General features: G+C 41.6%; 1 protein-coding gene across 1 annotated transcript in view; it reads right to left on the bottom strand.

The window, feature by feature from the left end:
- Positions 1 to 17,917, bottom strand: part of MYO10 (myosin X) — a 163,235-nt gene that overhangs the window by 88,004 nt on the left and 57,314 nt on the right. Inside the window, exon 3 of the mRNA XM_053942574.1 lies at positions 1,800 to 1,958. Within this exon, the coding sequence (XP_053798549.1) occupies positions 1,800 to 1,958 (159 nt within the window). The remainder of the gene's footprint in view (positions 1 to 1,799; positions 1,959 to 17,917) is intronic.

The following is a 17,917-nucleotide window of genomic DNA, read 5'->3' as shown; positions in this document are numbered from 1 at the left end:
TATTTATAAACTTTCATGACATTATTCAAGACATTCAATCAGTTTTTTGGGATATTTTTGTTCCTGAAGTCCTTTCCTGCTAAAACAATATTATTGCTGCAGTAGGAGTGGGGTACCAATAAGGTTGGAGAAAAGAAGATAGCTTCTATAGTCTGGTCCTGGTTACATATACAGGGCAAGAGAAAAGCTTTCATACCCATTTCAAAACACACATTTTTTTCCAACCACCTTTTCAATCATTTTTCAGGTGGATTCAAAAGAGTAAGCAGTTAAATTAGCAAAACTGAAGGGACAATGCATAGTCAGTAGCAACTGCAGATCTGTCATCATTAACAGCACACAAACCTGTTTGTCTAGAAAAGTACACCGCACTAAGCACCAAGGATCAGAACACCCTAAACTTGCCTTGACAAGCTAAGAAGCTAGGACATGTCTCTTCAGAACAAGGCTGTTCTATGCCTCATCAAAAAAATCACACTCATACCCTCATGTTTTTTTAAAAGGGGGCGTGTCCTGTATGTAAGCGCACATCATAAAACAATTTTTAAAAATTTTGACTCACACTGAGTACCATATGCTAATCTAACAACACTGATGGAAAACTAAATTTTTAACAAGTGTATGTTTTTTACTCGCACATGCAGGGTTGTTCATTTATGCCATTCATCTTTTGTTTGCTGATTTTTCTGAACGGTAAAACAGTTCATTTGTTTTTAGAAAGATAATATACATAAAGACTTACGTAAAGAGAATTGCCTCAGTATTGAGGATTCCCCATGCTAGCCACTTTTAGGGTAATGTGCAAAGGAATATTATTTCGTTGTGCCCTTATTTGCTTTTTATCAAATCTTAAATACAGAGAAAGTTTATTTTTTCACTTAGATATGTTAATATTTAAAAATAAGAAGCCAAACTCAGTAGATGAAGCTTGAAATAAAGGATGTATATGGTCAAATCAAGGGCCCAGACATGTGATGAAACAAAAATTGTGTTCTGTAATTATTAGTAAAAAAACCCAAACCAAAACTGCTAACCACTGAACCACTGAGAAGTGCAATTTTGCAACCTGTAGCAGCTGCTAATATTCTTTGTATCTTTCTCACATTTAGTGCAGTTCCAGACTCAGGAAAGATCTGTTTCTAATTTAAGATTAATGAAAATATTGAAGGAGCAGGTAAATCTAATAATAAAAATCTTCATTACAGAGTTAAGAAAAGGAATTCTGTCTGGACTAATTCCTAATTTTGGAAACTGATAAACAGCTGTCTGTTCCCATAGACCCCAAACTCCAACTGTCTTTTTTTTAACAGTACAAATGCTCAGCTTGACAATTGTATGCTTCTTTCATAATAACCTTTCTACTACAATGCAAGAGGGGAAGCTGATCAGAATTGGATCTTGGCCTCCTAACAGGATCTCAAATGGCAGTGACAGACTAAGTTCCACCACATCCTCTCTGGTGACATACACAGCACATGTTGTCGGGGCAGAGAGTCTAAAGGAGAAGAGGAAAACGAGCGTCTTTTACACAGCCCTGTCACTGAAAGTGTAGAAGCGTACGTAGCATGCCAGTTTTTCAAGATTTCCATGGGATTGCATGTTCAGTCTGAGCTACCTTCTCCTTCCATCCCTGTGGGTGAGAAGTCACTACATGAGGCATGCTTCAGCTCTATGTGGATACACAAGGAATTGGAAAGCATTAGGAGAGGAGATAGCACAGAACATCAAAACACACACAGCACTTATACATTCAAAAACATTCCCATTGGATATTTTTCTTAATTTTAGAAAAAACGTACATAGATTTTATCTTGCTGATATCGCTGGAATAAGTTGTGCATAATGGAGCCTTCATGGAGATCTACAAGTGATGCCATGTCTTCCACACTCTCTGTGCTTGTTTGATGCATAGGCGTTACTTTTTGGTGTGTGATCGTGCTCTGTTTATAAGTGAATACCTGAAAGAGGGGAAACAAAAACATATTAGTCAGAGCACACATTCAAAAACTCCTGTTTGAGAATGGAGCTTTCATACCCATTCATATCCCCTATCCAGCTTATCGGTGTCCAGACTTGCAAAATATAATAGCCTGGCAGGGATACCTTCCTCTAAAGCTTCTCTGACACTGATTGAAGCCCCAAATACCTACATGGGTCATAAGAAACTAGAACACACTGACAGTGCACTGAGGACTGTAAGGGCTTTTCCTGTTAAAGGGCAAATGCAGTCTTGTTTCACACTGCATTAGTGCTAGACTTTATCAAGAGAAAAATAAACCAAGCAATAACCATTCCTAAAAACACAAAACCAACCAAACAATCAACCACCTCTTACAGTAAAACCCACTTACACTCAAATTGCTCTGGGAGGAAACGTTTGACTGTGCAAAACAGCAAAATAAAATTAATGCTCTAATAGGCTGCAAGTGTTCATATGTTTGGTCTGAAACCCACTTAAATGTTTCCATTCAACTCTCCAGTCAGGAAATAGTCATTACACCTAATGCCAGTAGCATTTTACGTTCTATCTGCAGCAGATATTTAGAAATTAATAAGCCAACAGATTTCCTAATTGACTTTTGGGACTAATTTCTGAAGCCAGTTCTTAACAAACAGTAAAAGCTCTAAAAAAGAATTTAAATACTTTGTTAGAAAACACTTCCATATATCTTCTGTAAAACTATCACAAATATGCACGAAGATGTACACAATCTCAATAGAGTTAAACTTTTATGAATACTAATAACATCAATATAGACTACAAAACAATTGATTTTGAATTCATCATCCCCTTTCCTGCAAATTTGCATCTTGGCACCTCATCCTTATAGACATATGCCCACATTTGCATAGCCAACGCTCCTCAGCCAATACCTGTCCCTGCTAATGGCACCATTTCGGTGTTAAAAAGTCAAAGCATGGAACTAATGCAACTACTTTGTGGAAATACTTATGTGGAACATTAGAAAAAACCGAAACCCTTCCAGAATCGTTTAAAATAATATTTATGAAGCCAACAGAAGCAGAGCTATAACTGTCAGCCAAGCACCAGCAAGCACTGTGGGAATGCTGCTGTGGGCTGGGGGTCATACTATGCCTGAGGGGCCACCTCTGCACAGGAGGAAGAAACCCCTCAGAGGTTTTTCACCATAAAACCTTATGTATGTTCCTGGCAATGAAAGACTGAACAAGTGACATTGTAGGAGGCCATCCAGACAAACAGTGATGTTATCTGTCCTGCTGAGACAAGTGAGAAAAGAGAGGCTGAAGAAGCCAGAGGCTGAAGGCAGATCAGATGAAACACCGAAGCTCTGTACTTGGATATCCTAACTGCTGACAGAGGAGTACAGCCTGAAGATATTTCTTCATTAAAATAGTATCCTAAACACAGCAACTGCCATCACACTGTTACAGATGTCACTTGCACCAGCACAAAGCATACTGAAGGAAAACTGGGGAAATAAAGGAGATCTGGGAAAGACATTTCTGACAGGAGCTGGGACGCATCACAGACCATGACAGGGTATGCGAGCAAACCATCACAAAGTTCCAACAGGTTCAGAACATCCTAGGTATAATCCCTGGCTGAGGGGAAAAAGACAAACATGGAGAGATCAGAGCCTCATTTTGCAGTGAGGAGCCATAAAGATAACAGGACAAGGATTTGTACAGGACAGAGGGACCCTGCCAAGATGGAGAAAGTAGCCACTTGCACGTGGTCCAGACAGAACATCTAATAGACAGAATGAATGTGAAGAGCATCAACTGATAGTAAAGCTTTTGGGGCTGAAAAATATATTAGCAGTCCTAAGATTAACCACACAAACTGTAAGTGGAATTAGAGGTAATTATATCTCAAAAGTTATTAACTGCACTCCCTAGTCATAAGAACCATAAAGGAAAACCCAAAGGTCATACTCTAGAACAAAAATACCACAAGCTGAAGGATTTGAAAATAAAAGGGATATAAGGAGAGCAAATCCTAGAAAGGGAGCTACTTAACAGAGGCTATGTATCATCCTGGATACAGAAAAACAGACTCAGTGAGAGAATTAGGAAACCAAAAGGAGACGACACATATCCTGTGAGTGCATCTCATGTGAACATGGAAAGGAAGCAAAATATCACTTCTAGGAGGATAACCTCCATATTTGTGATGTCTAGCCTTTGATGAGTGATGCACAGGTTAGTAGGGTAGGCAGAGCACCCCGGACATCACTTAGCAAGTTTATTAATGTAAAGAATTCACAAACACCAAGAAAAACAACACGACAAATGAGTTGCATGTGGCAGCACGACAGAAGATGGTTTCTGCAGATTCATCCTTCCCACTCAAACTCACTATTTTCTCTTCTTCAGTCCAGTTGTTCTAATACTTCCATCTCTGCCACACACTGCTTTCTTGTTTGGGTGAAGAAATTGTTCTGTGAGCTGATTCAGAGATAGGACTGTGTATCACTTAGCTAGAAAACACATCAACTTCTAATAAAAGCTGCCACACAAATAAGAAAGAAGGAGGAGCTCTTCTTGAAAACTGAGTAGCTACTTTTCCTTTCATTTTTACCAGAACCATGCATCCCTCATACTTCTTAAAACCACCGTTAACACTTAATCAAAATCATCTAACAAGACCAAAGTCATGAGAGAGGGCTGCAGGATCACATGTACAGACCTCATCTCCTTAAAACGAGCTTTTTGCAGTCCTGCTCAAGCTCTGAAAAAGCCTGCTTTGTTTTATTTCATCTTGAATCAGGCCTTTATTAGGATAAGGACTTGGAAAAACTACCTTGAACTTTATCATTACTAACTAGAAGATCATGTTATGAAATATTACAGCACTTGAAATCCTCAGGAAATAGGAACCCAGAGTCACTCTGCAGGGTCAGCACAAAGAACAGGAAGATGACCAAGTTGGCTCCTGAACTTCAAGAGGACCTCGTTGGCAGAGTGCAAGAAAACCCATCCTCAAGGACCCTCCCAGCATTTCTGGAAGGTCAAGTGCAATATGCAGGAAACTAGAATAAGATTTAAGACAAGCCTAAATGAGAATTCAGCAAAAACTTCTTTCCTTTCTAGATATAAATGGTTCAAGATAACAAACACGCTGAACACATGAAAAACTCTGAAACAAACCTTAAAGAGACAGCATGCAAAATAAGAACTCTCAATGTTATTCTGGAAATGAAAATTAGAGGTTGAGATAGGATGGACCAATGCAAAGAGCAACAAGCAAAAGAACAAGCTTAAGAAATATAAAACAAAACAGCAAACTCAGCCTAACAACAGTCAAGTACATTTTACTGAGAAAGGAGAACCCTTCAAAACCGCCCTGCTGTCCCTACCACAGCTTACTAGTGCTGTGATGAACATGCCAAAAAGGGACTCAAATGAAGAAGTGGCCTAAAAAGCCAGAGGACAAATGCTACCCTGCACAATTAATCTGGCATCTTGGGGGAAAACAAAAGTTGTCTTTCAAGACTTCCATTTAAGGGAAATACCACAAAAGAATGTAAAATTAATTTTCTACATGAAAAAATACCCCTAAGCTCAAGATTTAATGGAAATTGTGTTTTAACAAAAGATGTAATTTGTAATACAATTTATTAACATGAGCAAAGTACATCAAAATAGGCTCTCAACAACAGAAGTACACATGCTTTCTATCTTATGGCACCATTTTGTGACATGATGCCAAATTTAAAAAAGATCATTAAATGGCATCTGATTTCACAACAGCTGAGTCAATTGAGTTTAAGAGAACGCTGAATTAAGTGCTTATGTACATCAAAAAACCCCCACAATCCCCACATCTTGCAAAAGCTACAAGTCACACTAGGGATTTCCAGCCTGCATGGAGCCAATACACAACTGAATCATTCAGGGTGTTTTTCACAAGGAGATGAGGTTTTGGTTTGGTGCTGGTGACCCATATGGATGGGAGGAAGGCAGAAGTTACTCCAAAATGTTCCTGATCAACAAGTCGGTATTTGAATTACAACCTTCATTGTTTTAGTGAGATTTCTGTGAGATTTTTATTTAAAGGCAGAAGTAGGGACATATGCACCATGGAAGCCCTGACATGAGCTGGATTATTATTAAAATTGTTCTCTGAAAATGTGCAAAGTCACCTACTGAAGAGTTCACATACTGCAACCATTTTAGAACAACCCCTTCTACACATTGACCCATTACCCACCACGTGGGCATCAGTTGGTCACCTGCCATAGCCTCACCATTAATAACACATGCTGAACGTGGTACTGCCTGACTGATGCCAAGTACAGCCTGCTTGGACATGGTTATGCAGCTTAACATGTCCCTGTTGTCAGTCTTGTTCCAGTAAATCAAGAGGGTTTATTGGTAGGGGTAACAGACATGGAGCAACCAATCACCATAGGCTGCTCTTTCCTGCACAAGAATTTTTTTTTTTTATCAACCCTAGGTGTACTCTATAAATTGCAGGGCCTTACAGAAGATAATCCTGATATCCAAACACATAAATCAAAAATATTAAAGTTTTGTCACACACTTAATTTAAATTAAGTTGCTCAAATCCATATAACCAGAAGGATAATGTAAAATATGGTAAACATAAAATTTAATAGGACAGGCAAAGTGAAAACAAAGAGCTACTGTACAGAAGTCACCTGAGAGACAGGTTTACAAAGTAAAAATATACAAGCAAACAACCACAATTTTTTCAGTAATTCCTGTGATACTTGAAAATTAGCTGCTACAGCATCTGGGCAGTCCACAAGCACCAGAAAGCAAAACTAATTGACCCCAAAAAGGCTCACAGCCTTCCTGTTGCTTTCCCATGGACTGCCCTATGTGAACTCTCCACAGGGTTAATCCCAATGGCTACTGTGATGTCCATAAAAATGCATGACACAAGAGCAGCTCCAGAGGACTTGGCTCATACAACATACAACTTCACAACATCAGTGCCCTCTGTTATGTGAGGCATCTTTTTGCCTATTGTCACTGACCCTACAGCAGAGATGAGCACAGCCCAACAAAACACACAGGACTGTACAGAGAAACATCCACTTAAAAATATTAATTCTTTTTTCATTCTCTGCTGTTGGTCTGAACTGAGGATCATCATTTGTGTTTCCCTCATGTTTAGAAGTTAAAAGAATGCAATAAATCTTACAAAATGTCTTTATAGATGAGTCCAAGCAGAAAAAGGAGGCCATTAAAAGTTGTGGAATGCAGCGTTCCAGGGAGAAAAATAAATCATGACAAGTCCAAGGATCCAGAGATTAAAAACAAAAATAAAAATGTAGTATTTTACCCTTTTTTCCTGGAGAGATCTACTGCCTAATTAGAAACTTAAAATACGGGACAAGGATGCTCTCCTATAAATCTGAAGTAATTTAAGATCAAATGTAAAGCAGAAGAACTATTGGCATTGTAAAATTCTACAGTTAGAATGACAAGAGTGTAACCCAAGTAATGTTTTTGTCCAGTAATTTACTATTTTTCTGCATCAGTTGACCTTAGACACCCACTGTGTTGTTCCAAAATAATCTTTCAGATAACAAGATGTACTAGGGCCCAAGGTTTGCTTTGATGTAAGGTAATTTAATCTCTATCAGAGTAACCAGAAAACTCCACAATGAAGTTTCTTACCCATGACACTATGGAGGAAAATAAAATAATTATATGTAAAACATTTATTGATGTCAGGAAAAAATTACCACCAATCTGGTATCTGTGACCTTCTGGCCCTGTCTTCAAGCAACAATCCCATACACACATCTATTGAGAATCAGCCTATTTTCCATCTGTTTTGTAAAAATTCTCCCCCTTTTGTGCTGGGTACCACTGCAGACTCTGGCCTCCCTTACCTGTTAGATGTTAATCTTGATCTCTAATGGAAAATGTCTAATGGTACCTACCCCATCAATTTAGTAACACACAGCCTGTAAATTGTGGCAATCCTACACTTTATCCTTACCCTCTATTCACTTTGGTTCCTGCCATTTTCAGTCTTTGTTCTTTGTCCTATCAATCAACCCCCTTCCAAACCCTTCATCTCAGTCCTCATTTCATATCTCTTCTCAGGCTCGTTGGGGCTTCAGACACCTGTGTCAGTAGCTGCTCCCAGGTTCAAGTGCTGGGAGCCTGCCCTGAAGCCTTCCTCACCCTCTCCCCAGCTTCCAGCAGTGATAGCACCAGCAGTGACTCGCAGCACCTCTCCAAATGGCTTTCCTACTACAACTTGCAGGTTCTCACACCCACGCAGAATATCCCTTTCTGCTCCCAAGCTCCACAGTGACAGGAAGCACACTGCCAGGATGACAGCCCTGGTCAGTGCCACAGCAGAGCTCATCAACCCACTAAATTGTGCCTCTTTGTTGTTCCTTTACATGCTGACCACCATCAACAATCTTGTCTGATCAACACTTCCCACCTAACACCCATTCCACAAGAGGTATTAAAGTTTACTTCACTCTCTGAACCATTTCCATTCACAGACAAACTCTGCCATCAAGTATGAACAAGCTTCTAATTACAGGTTCAGAACTTATGACCCTTCAATTGGGCTTCCCTACACAGACAATTAAGAAATTTCATTGGAACTAAACACATCCATTCTACCTAGATTACACTACTGTAAGCTAAGCCTCTAGGCAGTCCATATAATTCTTCCAAGGAAAAAACAGAAGTGCATCTTTAATCTTCTTTCCAAGTGATCTCGTATAACTAAAAGCACCTGCAGACACCAAAAAGCTCAAAGTTTAAGAAGCCCACCAATAAATACTGCAACTGCAGTACTACAGAAAATGTGCAACACCCTTCACATGTCACCAGCACCTTCTTCACCATGCAAAAGTGTTCCTTTCTGTCTGTGAACAAAGTGAGAGAACTGCAGCTGCCCAAGCTTTCCCACAATGCTGGAACAAGCGAAGCAGTCCAAGGGCAGGACACAGGAGATGTACCCCATCATGTCTCCAGCTTCCTGATAGGCAGCCAGGCATCAGCAAAGTCTGACCAGCTCCAGCCACGCAGAAACCCAGGGAGGGGTCTCTGACCTGCACATCACTGTGAGATGAGACAGAGAGCAGACCCCGTCTTGTAGCAGAGAAACAGAAGGTCTGGGCCCATGTTCCCCATGGGTTCAATCTCCATCTGTCTTGGGACACCCCACCAAAGGCACTCCCAAATCAGTGTTACTGTAAGGAGCAACCAGCAAAGAGATATAATGGCAATCACGCCTTTTGCTTTCAGCGTACATCACCATAACTAGCTCAAAGGACAAGGGGGTGAAAACTGATGGTCTCTGCAGGAGGAAGACCAGAACACTAAAATCACTCACCCTTTATCCATCATTTTCCACACAATGGAAAAGCGCAACTACGGGCAATGCCAGGCACTGAAAGCATTAGCTTTCCTCTCAATGTTACTTACTGCTCAAGTGAAAGTTTCAGTTTCAAATTTGTATTTATTCTGTGATTCACAGAAATAAACAATGACTATCTGCAATGGAATGAACAAAGCTGGATTTGAGTAATATGCCCCACTATCAAGAAGTGGAACAACTATGGTCAATAAGCAGCCTACAAATTATACCAGCTTTTTTAGAGACACAAAGCAATTAATTTCAATAGGTCTTTTTTCTAAGAACAAAATAAAAAAGGAAAAATAGATAGCTGACAGATAGCTGACTGGACTGTCTCCAAGACTAGAATAGGAGCAGGCTGTGTGCAACTCCACAGCAGTGAAATCAGAGGCAATGTTTCTATGGGAGCTGGAGCTCTAAAGGAGCATCCCTATAGAGCAAGCCTTGTCCCAGATGAAGGCTCACCAGAGAAGGTGATACTCCAGTGGTGCTCTCCGGGATTCCAAACAAAACCCAAGCAATGCCATCGTGAGCCTTTTGGCCTCCTCCCTCTACATTCTTCTCAACCCAGCACTTTACACGAACTGACCCTGCCTGGGCTGCCAGTGCAGCCCCCATGGCCTGTGGGTGCTGATGGTGCCTAAGCCCTGTAGGAATTGTCCCACCTGCATGAAGTCATGCACAGGGGGACCAGGAGCTACCTGGGAAGCTGCTACCAGGCACAGCTGCCTGGTAGGAATTTCCCATCAGGAAAGTTTCTGGCACTTATCACCTCTGTAGTATTGCCAGAACCAAGGAGGCTCTGCCACAACACCAGCTGTAATGGATGAACGGTCCTTACATCAACCCAGTGCAAGCTGGTCCCCCTGCACAGGAGGACCACAGCCACTGGGCTGGGGTGCTCCTCCCCCTGCAAGGCAGCTGCTGCTGCAGAGGACTGGGAGGGAATAAAAAGAAAACAGACACAGAAGAAAGGTTTTTGCATAGGAATGGATGGTCTTCACGGCAAATTTCCATGTGCTGAGACAATTTAGGGCTTAAGTTTCATTCAGCCCTCCTACCTGGCAGCAACCAACCCCTCAGCTCTGGTCAGATGCAGCCAGACACTGAAGGTTTTGCTGCAGCTCATGGTTCACTCCCTGGTACTAGCTGGGTGTCAGGAGCTGGCAGACCTGCAGGAGCACCCCAGCAGGCTACAGTGCCAGGGCCACCCTCACAACCAACATGGCCAGGAGCCAGGCTGGAGAAGAGCCAGCACAGACTGCACTTAGCTGCTGGCAGCATGATCCAGTGCACTCCCACAGCAATGCACCAGTCAGGGAGGACTGCAAGGCCTTACAACCCTCAACTACCTCCATCCTGAAAGGCACCACCCAGAGGCTCGAGCAGTAACATCCCAGACCCAATTCGCTCACACCTTCTTCTCCTGCAGGTCTTACACCACTGGCAACAGAGCAAAGCATGCTTCTCCTCCAGGGCTTTCCACCACCAACTCCACCTCTGTGTTTCTCTTGCAAAACCTCCCCTATTTCCAGTCATTTCTCCTCCCCATCACACACCTCTGCCCCTTGCCATTATGGTCCCAGTTTCCCTCCTGGTGCCCTCTCCTGCCCATCACCTCCCCATGGGGAGATCTGTCCCTTTGGAACCACCCTGTCCCAGCTGTCAAGGCAAGAACTTGCTTTCCAACCCACACATGCATTTCATTTTGAATTTAAAGTGTCCAGTCCCTGAAATCTGGCAGAGGTGCACCTCAGACCAGCTGTCAGTCAACTGGCACCCTGTATGTTCTGCCCACACCCAAGGGAGGACCTCAATGTCACAGAAAACACAGAAGGGTTGTCAGACATCAAATTAATGCTCTACTTGAATTAGGAGTGTAAACATCATGTGAGATGCCCTAAATACATTGGGGCAATAAAATAATAGGAGCAAGAATAGGATACTGGCAGGCATTAGTCATGAATCCAGTGCTGAGGGCAAAAAAACCCACTGCACAGACTATATTTAAAGCTGTTTGTGAATTAAAGACATGACACCTTGCATATGTGTAGAGGAAGTCCATAAACACATAATCTCAGCTTTCAGATCTCCTGACAAGTTTTAGCTATAAAACTCTTAATTTTCCCTCAGTTGTTTTTTTAAATTTCTCCAAATCTTGGCTTGATTTTTGCCAGTGTAAGTACTGTATGCTTCACAGCAACAATATTTGATTGTACTCAGCTTTTTAATCAAACAACCTTTTGTTCACAACAGCAATGTGCCAGCTCCTATAGGACCTTCCTGCCTTAATTTAAAGAAACACCTTTTAGATCTTTATGTATTGACATGTTTCCAGAGAAGCAGAATAGGCAAGAGATTGACATGAGAGTGAACTGGTGGAGCTTGACATTATCTTTGAGGGATTGGATTCCTTTTCAAGTTCTTTTGAACCCACTCCAGTGAAATTTAGATAAGGGTCTACTCTGATATTTGCTTGTTAAAAAATAGTTTTAGGGTTTTTTTGCCTTTATGTTACAAGAATAAAAAATCTAAATGACAGGCGGTACAAAGCTCTGTATGAGTTTGCAGCAATCACAGATCATAGACTATCTCAAGTTGAGAGGGAGCCTTAAGGATCATGGAGTCCAGCTCCCTGTTCCTTGCAGAACTACTTGAAATTAAACCATGTGACTAACAGCATTGTCCAGATGCTCCTTGAACTCTGTCAGGCTTGGTGTCGTGACCACTTCCCTGGGAAGCCTGTTCAAGTGCCCAGCCACCCTCTGGGTGAAGATTCTGCCCCTAATATCTGACCTAACCTCACACACACACTTCATGTAATTTCCACTTGTGAAAGCTTAACTCCAAATTGAACCATGCATTATTTGTTTTAGAAGAAAAAGCCCTTTTATATTTATTTTTAAAGTTAAATTTTAATATTTTTTTTCTACAATATTACAAAATGGCACTTCTACAGCATTCCTAATTGCCTTGTAAATACAAACCAACCTCTCCCCTTTACCAGCATGCCACACTCCCATCCACACCCCTGGCACTACTCACTGCTGCTCAAGCCCAGAAAATAGGAACTGGGTACAACCCTGGCGTGAACATCAGCCCCTCACTCACTCTTTTCTCATCTTTAAAGGATCAGAGGGGCTTTTCATTAAGCCAGTATTTACTACCTGCTGTTCCTGCAGGTTGCCTGCGGTGAGAGGTTTTGACACAGCTATGCTGCTAGAAACACAGCCAAGGGCATATTTTATCTACAGCTCAAAGCGGTCCTTTAAAGAAGGTAACCGTGTGTACTCAACTTCCCTTCCCCCAAAACTTGCAGGTGTACAATGGTAACTTACACTGCAGGGGGGAGAGAGAGGGCAAGAAGTGGAAAAGGGAGGAACTGAAGCCCCGAATACAGTAAGCTCCTAAGAACATCCATCCATGAAAACAAATATGGACACGATGAGCCCTAACACACAATGGAGAATGCTCAAAGCAGGATTATGGGCAGGTGAACATGAAACATTGGGCATTTTCCCCAAACCTAAGCACAGAATACAGTTTCTACAACAGCCTAGTCAACAAGGCTATGCCATTTCAAAGTTGATTTTTACCATGTATGCTGATGTATGATGAAAACAATTCATCGGGCTTTTAGGAAAATGCTGTCTGAGGAGGAACAGAAGGCCAATCCCTCTGTCACTACAGCCATTCAATCAGCTGAACAGCAACTGGGATTTTTTCCAGTTCTGACCCAAGATAATAGAAGGTGCCCTTAAATAAGTGCAGGAGGAGGTGACTTCCTCTTACTTATGTGCCTGGATCTGACCATGCAGAGGTAATTGTAATTATACTGTAGGCAGTGACAGACCAGCTCTCAGCAGGTGTTCAAAGCTGCCTTTTAATCTACCCAAGTTAGTGCTGGGTCTCACAACAGCATAGTTTCTCCTGCCTGAGAAGGCACCCTAAATATCAACAAATTATTTTTTGCTAGCATGGAAGCATTGTCAAATAAAAAAAAATAAGTGCAGGTGGTTTATCCACATTCAGAATTAGCCAGTACCATTGCCAGGGGCAGCACTGTCTTGGGACAGAAGAGGCTTTAGCCCTATTTCATTGTCTAGGCTGCAACTGAATCTCAGCTGGCTTCACACAGCATGAGCACAGCTTCCTCCTACTCATACATGTTAACCAGGATCCCAGCACATTTGGTCGAGAGGCACATGACAGTCCATGGTATAGAACTAGCCTGGGTCTAGGAAAGGACTGATCATTCACTCAGCTTTCCTGCTGATCTCCCTGGACCTCGTAGTGAGCTCACCACAACCCATGGCAGTGCCAAAAAGAGCAACAGGCCACAGCAGAAAGCTTCATGCAGCAGGCATGGATTTACTGGCTTTGCCAGAGATAAAGAGAAGATCAGCTTCCGCTCTGCACCCCAGTGAACCCCTCTTCTCAGAGGCTCAAACACTGAACCTCAACAGGCAGGTCCACAGTGCTGTTTCTGTGGCTAGCAACCTGCCAGTGTCTGATTACTGCAGGGTTGGCTGCCCAAGTGTGCAATAATAATATACAATAATCCCTCCTGAGAGGCACTGCTCTCACATGCCCTGCAAGCAGGACTGTGACAAAAGACTCTGTGTCTGCAGAGGGAAGGAGCAAGGGATCTTGCCTCCCTACCAGCAGACAACCACAGGTCAGAGGGCAGGGGGTCCCTCTGCTCCTACCGCTGCTCAAGAGACTTGGCAAAAATAGCAATTGACAGGTGAAAGGTGGAAGAAAGGAGGAAAAAGCTGGAATAATCAGGAATTTCCAGACAGTAAGCAAAAACTTGGGCTCTTCTTAATAATATATTCTGATAGGTTAACTAATCAAGGAGATTTCAGCAACAAAAATGATCATAAACATTATTTTCAAAAAGCATGAAGCCATCTTTATTTACAGTTCTATGGAGTATATTCTGCCCTTGGAATCTTACTTTTCTCCAGGATAAGCATGCTTAGACAACAGCAGCAGTCTCCAGCAGATGACCATTGACAGCTCCTGGAGAAACACTGTAGGTCAGTCAGCATTGCTACTGGTCAGCCAGCATGTTGCAGTAGGGCTTTGTTTCGTTCTCTTCAACCAGGAATTCCTCCTAAAAAGTTACCCAGGCCCTTTGCTAGCTGTGCTACACAGCAAAGCTTAAAACTTCAAGACTCTCAGGGCTCTCCTGTTTGCATGTTACTCTCACAACAAGGTGCCCACCAACATTTTAGGCTGAACTGTCCTAGACAGCCTCAACAGTGTTCAGCAAGGAAATCTGAAACCTCCCAAACGTGCCTAAATGGGGACTGGCTCTCCACCCCCCCCGCCCTTCCCAGCACTGTTAGCTGCAGCAAGGGAAGACTCTGCTGCCAGGAAGAACAAAACAGGTTTGGACAAGCATGAAACCAAGCTACACGTATCTCAAGATAGCAGCCAAGACTGTTAAGCATTTTTCATTACAAACTTGAAACCCAGATCCACACCCGGAGAGCCCAACTGGGCCCTGTCAACTGAGGTCCCTCAGAGCCATGTGCAGCTGGAGTTGGAGGGTTCCTGCAGCCACATGCCAGCCCTTGCTGAGTCAGAGGGGTCAGAATGCCCCTGGCAGGTTATTTATGATATTTTCATTTACATTTAGGGGGGAGGGAACACCACCTGACTAAGTTTTCCAGGCTTCCCCTGCCCAACAACTGCTCTGATTAAAGATCAACAAAACCAGCTGAATGTTGCCCAATGGTTCAATCATGATACCATAGCAAAGAGAGATGGAAGCAGTGGAGTAAATAAAAGAAAAAAAAGGTGATGCATTCATTAAAAACAATAAATAAACTCTACCATATCTTGTTTTGAAAATGTGCAGAAGTAAGGGAGAGGGCACAAATGCGTATTTATCCTCTAGTTCAAAGTCTTTTAAAAAAAAGATGTGAAAAAGAGAAATTGCTCATTTACAAGCAGCACAGTCACCTTCTAACTCGCACTGAAGTTGCACAGTGCACTCCTGGGCTGCTGCAGGAGCATTACTCAGACTGATTGCACAGTCAGGTACCAATTACTTAGGCTCTCTCAAATGCATACTAGTAAATTTGATTATTACTCAAATAAAGCATACGTTGTTAGGAATGCCAGAGTGGGCTCTTTGACTGAAACCTTTTTAGGAAAAAACCCTACCTCTTTGCTATAAAATTTTACAGTGTCTAGCACAAAGACCTCTTGGAGATTTTTAAAGTACAAATATGAAAACACTTCTAAATTTTAATATGTCTAGTTTTGGGAAAAACAATATTACATTCTTCTGCTTGATAATATTACAAGGAGCATGAACAAATATACCAGGCCCAGGAGCCCAAGAATTCACAGAACAGCTTAAAAGACCATTTCTTCTTTCTGTCTTAAGAGTCTCCACAAGTTCCCCTTTCTTACATCCTTAGAGATAATATTGCATATAATACTGTTCATTTTATGTTATCATGGAGGTAAGAATTTCCTTTCATTGCACTTGGGAAAAGCTTGTGGATGTTAAATGCAAAATCTTTTTTTTTTTTTAAAAAAAGCAATGATAGAAGGTTTGACTATGTCTTGATCATATTCCTGTGGTAGGCTTCCTTGAGGGAAAGGACAAGTGGCACTGCTAGAATTTGGTGAGGAGACAGGAGCACCAATTGTTCATTGCAGAGCATGAATCCACAGATATGGGCAGATGGAGTGGTTGAGAGATGCAACACTTTTCAAAGCCATGCCGTAAGTCTTATTGCACAGCAAAGATATTGCTTTATGTGTGAGAACATGCACTATATACAGGTAAGGGAAAGAAGTTGCTCTTGGCTGTAAAAGTTTGAGAGACTGTTCTATATGTTACTCCCATAAAATCTGCATATAAACTGGCTGGTTTGCATTTGAACTATAAAACTCCTGCCCTGCAAGAAGCAAAAGGGCAAAACGAACACACATGAAGGTCGCTCTCCGTATTAAAAGGTGTGTGTGTGATTTTATTTTCCACAGCTTGCCTGTGCTTACATTTGAAAACCACAGTTGAATCACATACCAGATAGCACATATGTGTATGCTGGAGAAGCCCAATTACAACTGTTCCCATGATACCAGCAAAGAGTAATTCACAGCACTACTTTTTCCACCCCAAATAAGGACAGTACTACTTTAGTAGTTGTGTCAGAGTTATGGAGACAGAAAACAAAGATGTCTTATATTCAGAGAATTACTTAGTAGCTTTACACCTAACCATAATGTTTATAGCTCTGGAAAGAAAAACCCAAACTATTGCTGCAAAGAAAAATACACCAGTACTTTTCTGTCTTTGTAAGGATACTGCTGTTTGTTTTTGAATTTACTTTGACAAACCTCAAGCACATGAAGCTGTAAAAGTGCCAGTTTATATTCTTTAAAATGAGGGTTAGCCAGAAGTCTGACATGAAATACTGTGAGATTACCTTAACATGTTACTAAAACCCAATTAGAACAGACACATTAAAATTGGACTACCTTTTCTGATTTCTTGCATTGCAGGAAGGGTTGTGAGAGAGATACATGGACATGGCAATCTCATAGATTAGTGAATAGTGTTGCCCTCTATTTACCTTCCCAGGCTATTCTCAGCACTCAAAGAAGTTTCTTTTACTGTGTTTTCTGAAAAATATACATCTTAGAATTCAGGTTTAGAGATCCCTGCTAGCGACAAAAGGCTGCCTTTTCAATGTTCTCTTCCCCTAAAGATGTGACTCCTCTCATCTCCCAAGAGAGGTTCAGCTTATAAATACACAATCTTGTTGAGGGTGCAATCTCCCTGTCAGGACACAAACCAGTTGTTCTTTGTGTAACAGACACTTTCAGTGCATAAGCCTGAACTTGAAACAGGCTTGGAATAGGGAATGAAGCTGCATGTCCAGCCAGGACAGAGCTGACCTGATGGCAGATATGCCCAGGCAGATCTGAGTCAGAATGCCCTGCACCGAAGGACACTGGGGATTGTATGGGTTGTCTGGCTTTTTATATCCCAGTCCCTATCCCTCTAAATGCTAGAATTATTCACCATAAATTTCCAATAGTCTACAAAGTTCTTTATGTTGTTCATTATGATATCTGTGGAATAAAAGATGAGCAAGGACTTTTTAATTTTTCTCTTTTTCTCTTTTATTCCTCCTCATTAGAAAGAGAACAAGTTCTGCTGCAAGGGATGTAGAAGAAAAAAAATGCAGAGCTGGTCTATTTTTCCATGTAACTTACAGGCTGATGGGTATACTTGCCTGAACCTACTGCAGTACAGCATACAAGCTATAACACTGAAAAAATCCTCCTGCAGAACAAAAAGCATCAGATTAAGAGACAAAGGATGCATTAAAAAAAACATTTAATTTAGCTACCCAAAGCCTGAGCTAAATGCCACTTCTTCCTGGGAGTACTGACCTAATGCGATTCAAGCAATGGCAGTGCTAGGTTAACAGTTGCACTCAATAACCTTTGTGGTCTTTTCTAACCAAAATTATTCTATTATTTTATTATTTTTCTCACCTGTTCCATCTTACCAGTGTATGCTTCAGAACTGAG

This window comes from Vidua chalybeata, chromosome 1, assembly GCF_026979565.1.
Source record: "Vidua chalybeata isolate OUT-0048 chromosome 1, bVidCha1 merged haplotype, whole genome shotgun sequence".
In the NCBI taxonomy this organism is placed as follows: Eukaryota; Metazoa; Chordata; class Aves; order Passeriformes; family Viduidae; genus Vidua; species Vidua chalybeata.
This window is presented reverse-complemented; position numbering and strand designations above follow the sequence as displayed.